The 12632-nt window shown below is 41.1% G+C and overlaps 1 protein-coding gene across 6 annotated transcripts in view; it reads left to right on the plus strand.

The window, feature by feature from the left end:
- LOC124124556 overlaps window positions 1-12632 on the plus strand; it is a 114269-nt gene that overhangs the window by 85638 nt on the left and 15999 nt on the right. For all 6 annotated transcript variants that reach the window (XM_048403013.1, XM_048403016.1, XM_048403015.1 and 3 more), the window contains one exon: window positions 10546-10646. In XM_048403013.1, coding sequence (XP_048258970.1) covers window positions 10546-10646 — 101 coding nt within the window. The remainder of the gene's footprint in view (window positions 1-10545; window positions 10647-12632) is intronic.

The raw sequence follows: 12632 nt of genomic DNA on the forward strand, positions 1-12632 counted from the left end.
AGGGTGCTTCATGTACAATGTTTTTGTGTGACTTCACCCATGGAAAAGATGTTGCCCTTATCTCCACACATAGGCAGATGAGCCTAATTTGTTTCCAATGAAGCTGGTTGAATGCAGATGTGTACAGGTACAGCGCTGTGCTGAACACAGCAGTAGGTGAGGAGGGGTAATTGGTGAAATGAACCTTGCATCCGCCAATAAACAGCAGACAGTATATGTCAGTGCTAAAACTGAAGTGTACCATGTATACAAAAGTAAATTTGATACACTAAAATCAAAGTTGGGTTTCTCATATCAATACGGAGTATAGTTACCTACCAGCTGATAATATGTACAACACTCATCAATACGGAGTATAGTTACCTACCAGCTGATAATATGTACAACATTCATCAATACAGAGTATAGTTACCTACCAGCTGATAATATGTACAACATTCATCAATACGGAGTATAGTTACCTACCAGCTGATATAATGTACAACATTCATCAATACGGAGTATAGTTACCTACCAGCTGATAATATGTACAACATTAATCAATACGGAGTATAGTTACCTACCAGCTGATAATATGTACAACATTCATCAATATGGAGTAAAGTTACCTACCAGCTGATAATAGGTACAACATTCATCAATACGGAGTATAGTTACCTACCAGCTGATAATATGTACAACATTCATCAATATGGAGTAAAGTTACCTACCAGCTGATAATAGGTACAACATTCATCAATACGGAGTATAGTTACCTACCAGCTGATAATATGTACAACATTCATCAATATGGAGTATAGTTACCTACCAGCTGATAATATGTACAACATTCATCAATATGGAGTACAGTTACCTCCAAGCTGATGATATGTACACCATTCATCAATACAGAGTATAGTTACCTACCAGCTGATAATATGTACAACATTCATCAATACAGAGTACAGTTACCTACCAGCTGATACTATGTACAACATTCATCAATATGGAGTACAGTTACCTACCAGCTGATAATATGTACAACATTCATCAATATGGAGTACAGTTACCTACCAGCTGATGATATGTACAACATTAATCAATACGGAGTATAGTTACCTACCAGCTGATAATATGTACAACATTCATCAATATGGAGTAAAGTTACCTACCAGCTGATAATAGGTACAACATTCATCAATACGGAGTATAGTTACCTACCAGCTGATAATATGTACAACATTCATCAATATGGAGTAAAGTTACCTACCAGCTGATAATAGGTACAACATTCATCAATACGGAGTATAGTTACCTACCAGCTGATAATATGTACAACATTCATCAATATGGAGTATAGTTACCTACCAGCTGATAATATGTACAACATTCATCAATATGGAGTACAGTTACCTCCAATTAAGCTGATGATATGTACACCATTCATCAATACAGAGTATAGTTACCTACCAGCTGATAATATGTACAACATTCATCAATACAGAGTACAGTTACCTACCAGCTGATACTATGTACAACATTCATCAATATGGAGTACAGTTACCTACCAGCTGATAATATGTACAACATTCATCAATATGGAGTACAGTTACCTACCAGCTGATGATATGTACACCATTCATCAATACAGAGTACAGTTACCTACCAGCTGATGATATGTACAACATGGAGGATGTACAAAGGGGATGGGCTGTGGGCACCAATTTTAATGGTCACTCCCCTCAGTCAAAAGCCCCCAGAAGCATAACCACAAATATACCGTATTCGACATAATAAGCGCCCAGGGCGCTCTCAAAATTAGAAATAGGGGTCTCTTATTAGAATATTATTTTGTCGGGGAAAAAACAGAGTTGAAAGATAAATTTTGTGGTTTATGCTGACAGCCTGAAATGTTTATATACGAGAGATATATTTTTCCAGAATTTAATTGCCCATAATTAAGGGTGCATATAACACACGAGTGCGTATTATACGCGAATAAATAAGTACAACCGTATTATACGCGAATAAATAAGTATTGTGTACATTGATCAATCGAAAAGGGTGCTAATTGGGATTGTTCACGAGCAAATATATTAGCAAATATCGCTGTGGGCGCTTATTAGAGCGGGGCGCTTATTACGTCGAATACGGTACGCATTATATGGGTGGATGCGAAAATACCAACCTACAACCGTCTGATGTATTAAAAGCTTTGATTGGTCATCTGATGAGTCATATGATCTCTAAAGTGTATGATGGGATAAACAGTGCTTCCTGTCAGTGGGGGGTCATGGAGCAACTGCTCAGTTGTTTATATAAACATGTAAATACTGCCACTCTGATTACTTGCCTAGAAAGGGAGACTTCCAGGCTCAAACTGACCAGTGACTGATGTGTTAGGAAACCACTTGTAGCTCAGGCGTACTACTCATATAATGTATAGAAAAGATGTTTTTCTGAATGTATGTTAGTGAGGGCCCAGTGAAAATGTATAGCAAAATCGGAGTCCATTTATATATATATATATGTATATATATGGTATATGGTCTTGTTCTTTTATCTTGTTAGATGGATGTGCCTACCCATAATGTTGAATGATAGAAAAAAATCTTTGTGTAAGATGTTTTTTAATGTCTCATTTTGTATTTTGGTTAAAAATATCAATATGATAAAAATGACGAAAATTAGCCTTAAATCTGGTGATGTTATATATTTATTTTTCCCCTTTCATCACATGCCTCTATACATATTGATCATGACATCTGTAAAACAAATAATAAGTTAGTCTAGCCTAAGTAATGAATTTACCTGTTTATATAATTGTTTTTAGCCATCTTTATCTGTATTAAGTCATGAATGTAAGGAAAAAGACATTACTGTTGATGAAAACGGTTCTTTTGTATATGGAACACAAGTGCTTTGTTAAAACCCCAATACTTTCATTCATCAAAATCCTACCATTCACAATGGATGATCACTGTATAGCTTAAAAACACTCTTTTATACTGTAATTGTTTATCCATAAAGATATCCACAGGAAACCCATTGAAATGTGTCATCAGTGGGTTGAACAATCCCACTGTATCTTTACACCAGGTTTAAAAGCACAGGAGTCATAAAAAGCATGTGGGTTTACATTAGTGTCAACAGTGTTGGATCCCGTCAACCACATAGTGAACAAATCCCTCCTCTGCACTGAATACAAGGGATGTGTCAGTGAAACAAAGAACCAGTTTGCTTGTTTGGATTCACATAGTGTGAGAACAGCCTCTACAACGTGATACACGGGAGTTTTTTCTCAGGAGGTATGAATGAGACATGGTTCTGTCAGTAAAGATCATCAATTTTACAAAGGTCTCCCAAAATAAAGTCTTCTCTCAAATAAGCATGTTATCTACATGGCTATTTGCAAACAAAGTTCAAAATACTGCACCCATTTGGGAAGTGTTTTCATATAAATATTTACCACATTCACAGTCCAAGGGCTGAAGTGTGTTGTACATAGCCGCCAGAGAGACATGCTGCTTGTTGTCTCCATGGAGCCTTGACAGCAGTCAGATATCTTGGGAGGATAAAACTAGAGGGGGACACTTATTGTTTGTGTATTTTGACTGTTCATAATATTTATGAATATGTTTACTGCACTGTCATTTCTGATGTATTTACTAATATACTTTTTTCTAATATAGGTATATGCATCACGTACAAGTAAAACATGAATCTCGTCTTCTAAGTACATTTTGTCATTTAGCCTACAATGAGGACATAGTCTTAAATGGTTATGTGTATCAGTGTATCTTCCTGTTTCTGTCATAAGTCTAAAATTGCCACATTTAAATCTTGTGAAACAGATTCTCAAATGTAAAGGAATAACAATGCATAAATATGTTTCGGCCTGTAAAAGTGTCTTATATAACACATAGTTAGCACATTTATGAGGAGAGTGTAATGTAGAATACCAGTACTGTTTCAGATTATCAAGAAGTCTTATTTTGAATAATGTGATAAAAATGTTAATGTTCCCAACAACCTGGCAAATCCATACAAACCCAAATTGAAATAGAATATGTTTGATGTGTGTAGCCCATGTGACTCTGCAAGCATCATCAAAAGACTTTAACATTAATTAACATTGATGACATAGCCTATTTCTATCTAGAGTGCTTAATCTACACCAGTACTTAACTGCCCGTGACATGTATGTTAGCTGAAGTGGAGCTCTACCACATTCACCCAGTACCATACTATTGCATGTACTTTTACCAACTTTCAGGAAATATGTGCACATTCTTATCTGAACATTTTCAGTAGTTTTACAATATGTTGTTCCCCAGATTTCTGACCCATAGCACAATATTGGTGTAACCATTGCATCAAAATTCCTGAAAATATCAGTACAATTAATATTACCTACTCTCTTTTGATACCTGTATATTGCCATTATATCTTTATTTGCTTGTGATGCAAGGCAGGACTGTGCCTTAGTCCAAACTAGTCTGGGTGTAAATACTATACCTAAATATCTATTAAATGACACCACCTCAAGCTTCTGGCCGTGAAGAGAATATTTCCTGTAATAGATCTTTACAAAGACCTGTATATGAGTCATGTTAACATGAGGATGCTTGATATGTAGCCTGACATTTGTCTGTGCATTGTAGATGTGGTGTGTACAGCATGTAGTGATGAAGCCCAGTAGAGAGTAGGTATCTCAGCATTGTGCCCTTGCAGAACTGGGATGGCTTTATTATTATCAGAACTATCTCAACACTTCCACAACAGGCCAAGCTCTATAACATGTTTGAAGGGTTACCAAATTGATAAACTGTTTCCAGCAGTGGGTTAGAGAGTGTGGAGGTACACCCGTTCTCTGTAGGTTGAATGGAGGTTTCCAGTGAGGGACACATGACCCATGTTAGCATGCTGATACTGGCATTCCCGTCAAGGACAAACCCAATATCTGTATGGCACTTTGATGTGAGGGCATTGAGAGAATGTTCCTGTTGATGTGATGTGTATCATTCTACATATAGCATGTTGAAGTTATCAGTCATAACTAGATGACTGTCTACAGTCCCACCATGGGAATAGGTCTGGTACTGTGCAAAAAGGAAACCTGTCATAGCAGTAATTCCTCATGTTCTTTACAGTGTTCAATAACTTTATATGATTCATGTTAACAACGTAGGATCCCGTGAAATGATCTGCAAAGTATCTGCATGTTGTGTTCACTGCAGAGACAAGCATTTTGTGGTTACCTTCTGGTTCTCCATACATCTGTTATATGCCAGCCACATTTTCATCAGTATGCAATTAACCATTCTGCAAACAGAAACAATGACTGTATTCTCTTTAAGAAATGAACGACAAGGGGGCGCTATTTTTATTGTACGATAAACAACAACCACAAGTCGTTTAATACTTATGTGAGATATCAATGAATAGCCTCTTTTAGGATGATAAAAGGTACAAGTGTTAAAATATTTACCCGTATTTAAATAATGATGACTCCCTGACCACATTCCGACCTCAGCAATGTTGGACAAGTTCATTTTATGAACATCAGGTTAAATTTGGTATTTCCTGCATATTCTCCCAATCCTTGTGTAGATTTGTCTGTACCTTTTCTTCCAATACTGATTGTCATATTTCTCCCACTTTTGGATGCAATCGTGCGGCCCCTGACATCATGATAGAATTTTATCTTGAAAGTCTCAAGTGAAACATCTCATTTGTCAGTATTTACCGTGGGTCAGTCTGTGTCCTTTAGCATATATTAGTTTACACATCATCAAAGCCATATCATGTTTCAAAACACTATACTGTTCACCTTGTTGACTTTTACATCAAAACAGAAATAGCAAAAGGTATTTCATAGATCTGAAGGGCCTCAATAAACTAGCATGGTTTCATGTCCTCTTGAATGTCAGGGGTCACCAAACACTTGTACCTAATGTCGGTGACAGACTGTGTAATGTTTCAGCGATGGTCACAGAACACTTGTACCTAATGGCACAGACAGACTGTGTAATGTTTCAGCGATGGTCACAGAATACGTGTACCTAATGGCGCTGATGTACTGTGTAATGATTCAGTGATGGTCACAGAACACGTGTACCTAATGGCCCTGATGTACTGGGTAATGTTTCAATGATGGTCACAGAAGTCTTGTACCTAATGGCCCTGATGTACTGTGTAATGTTTCAATGATGGTCACAGAAGTCTTGTACCTAATGGCGCTGATGTACTGTGTAATGTTTCAGTGATGGTCACAGAAGTCTTGTACCTAATGGCCCTGATGTACTGTGTAATGTTTCAATGATGGTCACAGAAGTCTTGTACCTAATGGCGCTGATGTACTCTGTAATGTTTCAATGATGGTCACAGAACACGTGTACCTAATGGCGCTGATGTACTGTGTAATGTTTCAATGATGGTCACAGAACTCTTGTACCTAATGGCACTGATGTACTGTGTAATGTTTCAGCGATGGTCACAGAACTCTTGTACCTAATGGCCCTGATGTACTGTGTAATGTTTCAATGATGGTCACAGAACACGTGTACCTAATGGCGCTGATGTACTGTGTAATGTTTCAGCGATGGTCACAGAACACGTGTACCTAATGGCGCTGATGTACTCTGTAATGTTTCAGCGATGGTCACAGAACACTTGTACCTAATGGCGCTGATGTACTGTGTAATGTTTCAGCGATGGTCACAGAACACTTGTACATAATGGCGCTGATGTACTGTGTAATGTTTCAGTGATGGTCACAGAACTCATGTACCTAATGGCGCTGATGTACTGTGTAATGTTTCAGTGATGGTCACAGAATTCTTGTACCTAATGGCGCTGATATACTGTGTAATGTTTCAGCGATGGTCACAGAACTCTTGTACCTAATGGCGCTGATGTACTGTGTAATGTTTCAGTGATGGTCACAGAACACGTGTACCTAATGGCGCTGATGTACTGTGTAATGTTTCACCGATGGTCACAGAACTTTTGTACCTAATGGCACTGATGTACTGTGTAATGTTTCAGTGATGGTCACAGAACACGTGTACCTAATGGCGCTGATGTACTGTGTAATGTTTCACCGATGGTCACAGAACTTTTGTACCTAATGGCGCTGATGTACTGTGTAATGTTTCAGTGATGGTCACAGAACACGTGTACCTAATGGCGCTGATGTACTGTGTAATGTTTCAGCGATGGTCACAGAACTCTTGTACCTAATGGCGCTGATGTACTGTGTAATGTTTCAGTGATGGTCACAGAACACATGCAGCCATGAATAATTGTTGATAAAGGTGTTCACATGTAGCCCTGTCATAGTGAACCTGACACAACAGTTTCCACCAAGACTTCTGGAAAGGGAAGCCATGGAACAGATAATGTCAAATGTTCCGGAGATGATATCATTTGTGGGATATAGAAATATTTCTCCAGCTGGGAATATTGTTGCAGTGTGTGACTTCAGGAAGCTACTATTGACTTGCTGGTTCTTCAGTTCATGTGTGTATCACTGGTCATTGACTCACACACAATGAAAGGGAACACATTGTGAATATTTTTACACCTGGAGAAGAGATCTGATTTCCTTCACTCCTTTAGTCATCAATATAGTTTGGTACTACACCACACAGGTCATGGACTAAAAGCCACCATTCACTATTGGTTCTGTATTTCAAGGTATTATATCAAATAAATGATGAATAAAAAATAATGACATAACAAATAAGAATTTTTGATATCACAAAACTACACTGTTTGTGATTAAGATATCTAAACATTAATTTGTGATTGGTTTGCAAGTTGCATATTATATTGACTTCTTTTTTTTCAAAAACCTTGTATAATTCAGTATTTGTATGGTGAAATACTGCCAAGTATATTTTTAAAATATTGCCCCAAATACTGACCAGTATCTTATTATATTTTGCAGTAGGAAGTACTTTTTTGTATATAAGAATTATTTATACCACTGATTCCTGTTTAGATTCTTTCTCCTCTACTTTCAACCGATTTTATCTCTATGGTACATTTATGTAATTACTCACTCCACCTAATAATGAAGTTGAAATTCATGGACATCTGAAGAACATAATTACACATATATACAGCTAAACATTTGGAAAATACATCAAAAGATGGATAGGTGGAAATTGCCATAATTCGCCTATGTTGTTAATTTACCACTATCAGGAAAGCCCCAGGTACATGATTAGCACTTCCTGTAGTTTGTGATAAGATATATGTTTGTACTGACATTATGTAGGTGGGAACTGATAGTGCCTGTTTTTTACTGACCTAGTTCAATGGCTGGTCCAAGAATAGATGGACTGAGATCTCAGTTTGATGAATTACTATTCGTGTGGAAGTATTTATGCATAAGTTTCAGAAATGTATGTGTAATGCAATGTTCTGATAAGTATTCTCTGTTGTGTCATATAGGCTTGATATCAAAATGTCTCGTGTAAACATTAATGTTCCAGTAAATAAACATTGATATTAAGGAATTCTAAGCATGGCAGTGGCGGTGCAGCCTTCAGCAGGAGTTGTGAACCAGGTGTAGGCAGGCATGGCCACCTGGTCTCCATCACCGGCTCCCACCGGAGCCTTGGAATGTCTCAAACAGGATCACCCAGCTCCTGCCGGAGCCTTGGAATGTCTCAAACAGGATCACCCGGCTCCTCTCGGAGCCTTGGAATGTCTCAAACAGGATCACCCGGCTCCTCTCGGAGCCTTGGAATGTCTCAAACAGGATCAGCCAGCTCCTGCTGGAGCCTTGGAATATCTCAAACAGGATCACCCAGCTCCTGCCGGAGCCTTGGAATGTCTCAAACAGGATCACCCAGCTCCTCCCGGAGCCTTGGAATATCTCAAACAGGATCACCCAGCTCCTCCCAGAGCCTTGGAATGTCTCAAACAGGATCACCCAGCTCCTCCCGGAGCCTTGGAATATCTCAAACAGGATCACCTAGCTCCTCCCGGAGCCTTGGAATGTCTCAAACAGGATGACCCAGCTCCTCCCGGAGCCTTGGAATATCTCAAACAGGATCACCTAGCTCCTCCCAGAGCCTTTGAATGTCTCAAACAGGATCACCCAGCTCCTCTCGGAGCCTTGGAATATCTCAAACAGGATCACCCGGCTCCTGCTGGAGCCTTGGAATGTCTCAAACAGGATCACCCTTCAGCACTTGACTTTAGTGGGACATTTGTCACAAACAAGAGGAAGACACTTTCTTGATAAATTGCACTTCCATGTGAACCTCCTGTCATTGATGAAACCTCAGTTTGAATCCCGACATGGGCACAATTTGTGGCGAATCCCCCCTTAAGATAACTGGAATATTGACAGATACAAATAAAACCCAATTCAGTCATTCACTAGTATGACTGTCAATCCATGTGACCCTTCCAAGATATAGCCTGCTAGCAAAATATTGGTGTAATCCAAGTTTTGTCCAAGTTTCCTGACCCTGAATGAGATGGTGAGTGTGTGGATGAGACTGCCATCGTATGGCAGACAGTACAGCAGGCCATATTCAACATATAAAGCTCATGCTTAATATGAGGATGATATTTTGAAAATCATGTTAAAACTGTGAATATGTAATTTAAATGTGAATATTGTGATTTACTTGTTATCAGTCCACCTCACTGATACACAGCCGACATTATGGGGATATGTGGGACAGTCAGCTGACACTAACTGATGGTGCAGGCTGACAGATACTGTCAAGATAGAGATATACACATGTAGATAGCAGAAGATTACTCCTGGTGAGCTGTCTGACTCGGGGCCCTTGCTCAGGGTGATACAGAGGTGTTCTGCACCTGTTACCTTGAGACCTGGCAGTGTTGGCTGACTCAGCATGAGTGTCAGAACCATGGGTACATGACGCTAACATAATAAATCGATCATGTATCACAGCTTCTGATGCCAATCTAGATGCTCCAATATCTGTAGAAGGTAAAGGAAAAGGAATTCAGATTAAATTATTGGGCAGCAATATTATAGTATACATCTATGCCAGGATTAAGCCAGACATTGTAGAATCAGTATTGACTGTTGTGTTTCATGAAGTAGACATTGTAGAATCAGTATTGACTGTTGTGTTTCATGAAGTAGACATTGTAGAATCAGTATTGACTGTTGTGTTTCATGAAGTAGACATTGTAGAATCAGTATTGACTGTTGTGTTTCATGAAGTAGACATTGTAGAATCAGTATTGACTGTTGTGTTTCATGAAGTAGACATTGTAGAATCAGTATTGACTGTTGTGTTTCATGAAGTAGACATTGTAGAATCAGTATTGATTGTTGTGTTTCATGAAGTAGACATTGTAGAATCAGTATTGACTGTTGTGTTTCATGAAGTAGACATTGTAGAATCAGTATTGACTGTTGTGTTTCATGAAGTAGACATTGTAGAATCAGTATTGACTGTTGTGTTTCATGAAGTAGACATTGTAGAATCAGTATTGACTGTTGTGTTTCATGAAGTAGACATTGTAGAAGCAGTATTGATTGTTGTGTTTCATATCTTTCAGGGCTACTTGGAGTACCTGGAGAAACTGTCACTCAATTATGTGAAAGAAGAAGACCTCAAATGTCTGTTCAGCAATATACGGGATATTTACGACTTCGGGAGGTGCGTATACATTTTACACCCACCCTCCTAGTATCTAGACCAGTGGTCCCAGTCACACGAAACTGTCTGTTGCAGAAGTTATCAGGATAGGACTAGTAGCACTGTCCATCACTCCAGGTAGCACTGTCCATCACTTCAGGTAGCACATCATCTGTATACATGTATGTAAAGAAATCAAAATGACCACACTGTCTTACCTGGAACCGAATACGTTTATTGCAACATGACTATATTATACTGGGACTGCACATTTCAAGGCCTAATTATGGATTTTGCCTATTTTGGTTGAGTAACATTTTATCCATATGTAAGCCTAGGGCTTAAAAACGAAATAGGACAAAAGCATTTTTGGAAAAATGGATATATTTTTGTAATGAAACAATATTCACAAGTTGATTGACATCGTAACATAAGACATGATTTTCAAGAATATGTTCAAAAAGTTAACAACAAACCAATATATCAGAAGGGATGGGGTGGAGTTAGTGCTGACACAGGGATGGGGTGGGGGGGAATACTGACACAGGGATGGGGTGGGGGGAGTGCTGACACAGGGATGGGGTGGGGGAATACTGACACATGGATGGGGTGGGAGGAATACTGACACAGGGATGGGGTGGGGGAATACTGAAACAGGGATGGCGTGGGGGGAATACTGACACAGGGATCGGGTAGGGGGAGTGCTGACACAGGGATGGGGTGGGAGGAATACTGACACAGGGATGGGGTGGGGGGAATACTGACACAGGGATCGGGTAGGGGGAGTGCTGACACAGGGATGGGGTGGGAGGAATACTGACACAGGGATGGGGTGGGGGGAATACTGACACAGGGATGGGGTGGGGGGAATACTGACACAGGGATGGGGTGGGGGGGGGAATACTGACACAGGGATGGGGTGGGAGGAATACTGACACAGGGATGGGGTGGGGGAATACTGACACAGGGATGGGGTGGGGGGAATACTGACACAGGGATGGGGTGGGGGGAATACTGACACAGGGATGGGGTGGGGGGAATACTGACACAGGGATGGGGTGGGGGGGGAATACTGACACAGGGATGGGGTGGGAGGAATACTGACACAGGGATGGGGTGGGGGGGAATACTGACACAGGGATGGGGTGGGGGGAGTGCTGACACAGGGATGGGGTGGGAGGAATACTGACACAGGGATGGGGTGGGGGAATACTGACACAGGGATGGGGTGGGGGGAATACTGACACAGGGATGGGGTGGGGGGAGTGCTGACACATGAATGGGGTGGGGGGAGTGCTGACACAGGGATTGGGTGGGGGAATACTGACACAGGGATGGGGTGGGGGAGTGCTGACACAGGGATGGGGTAGGGGGAATACTGACACAGGGATGGGGTGGGGGGAATACTGACACAGGGATGGGGTGGGGGGAATACTGACACAGGGATGGGGTGGGGGGAGTGCTGACACATGAATGGGGTGGGGGGAGTGCTGACACAGGGATGGGGTGGGGGAGTGCTGACACAGGGATGGGGTGGGGGGAATACTGATATAGGGATGGGGTAGGGGGAATACTGACACAGGGATGGGATGGGGGAATACTGACACAGGGATGGGGTGGGGGGGAATACTGATATAGGGATGGGGTAGGGGGAATACTGACAGGGATGGGGTGGGGGGAGTACTGACACAGGGATGGGGTTGGGGGGAATACTGACACAGGGATCGGGTGGGGGGAGTGCTGACACAGGGATGGGGTGGGGGAGTGCTGACACAGGGATGGGGTAGGGGGAATACTGACACAGGGATGGGGTGGGGGAATACTGACACAGGGATGGGGTGGGGGAATACTGACACAGGGATGGGGTGGGGGAATACTGACACAGGGATGGGGTGGGGGAGTGCTGACACAGGGATGGGGTAGGGGGAATACTGACACAGGGATGGGGTGGGGGGAATACTGACACAGGGATGGGGTGGGGGGAGTGCTGACACAGGAATGGGGTGG

The sequence above is a fragment of the Haliotis rufescens genome, unplaced genomic scaffold (assembly GCF_023055435.1).
Source record: "Haliotis rufescens isolate VD_foot unplaced genomic scaffold, xgHalRufe1.0.p SCAF_3, whole genome shotgun sequence".
Classification (NCBI taxonomy): Eukaryota; Metazoa; Mollusca; class Gastropoda; order Lepetellida; family Haliotidae; genus Haliotis; species Haliotis rufescens.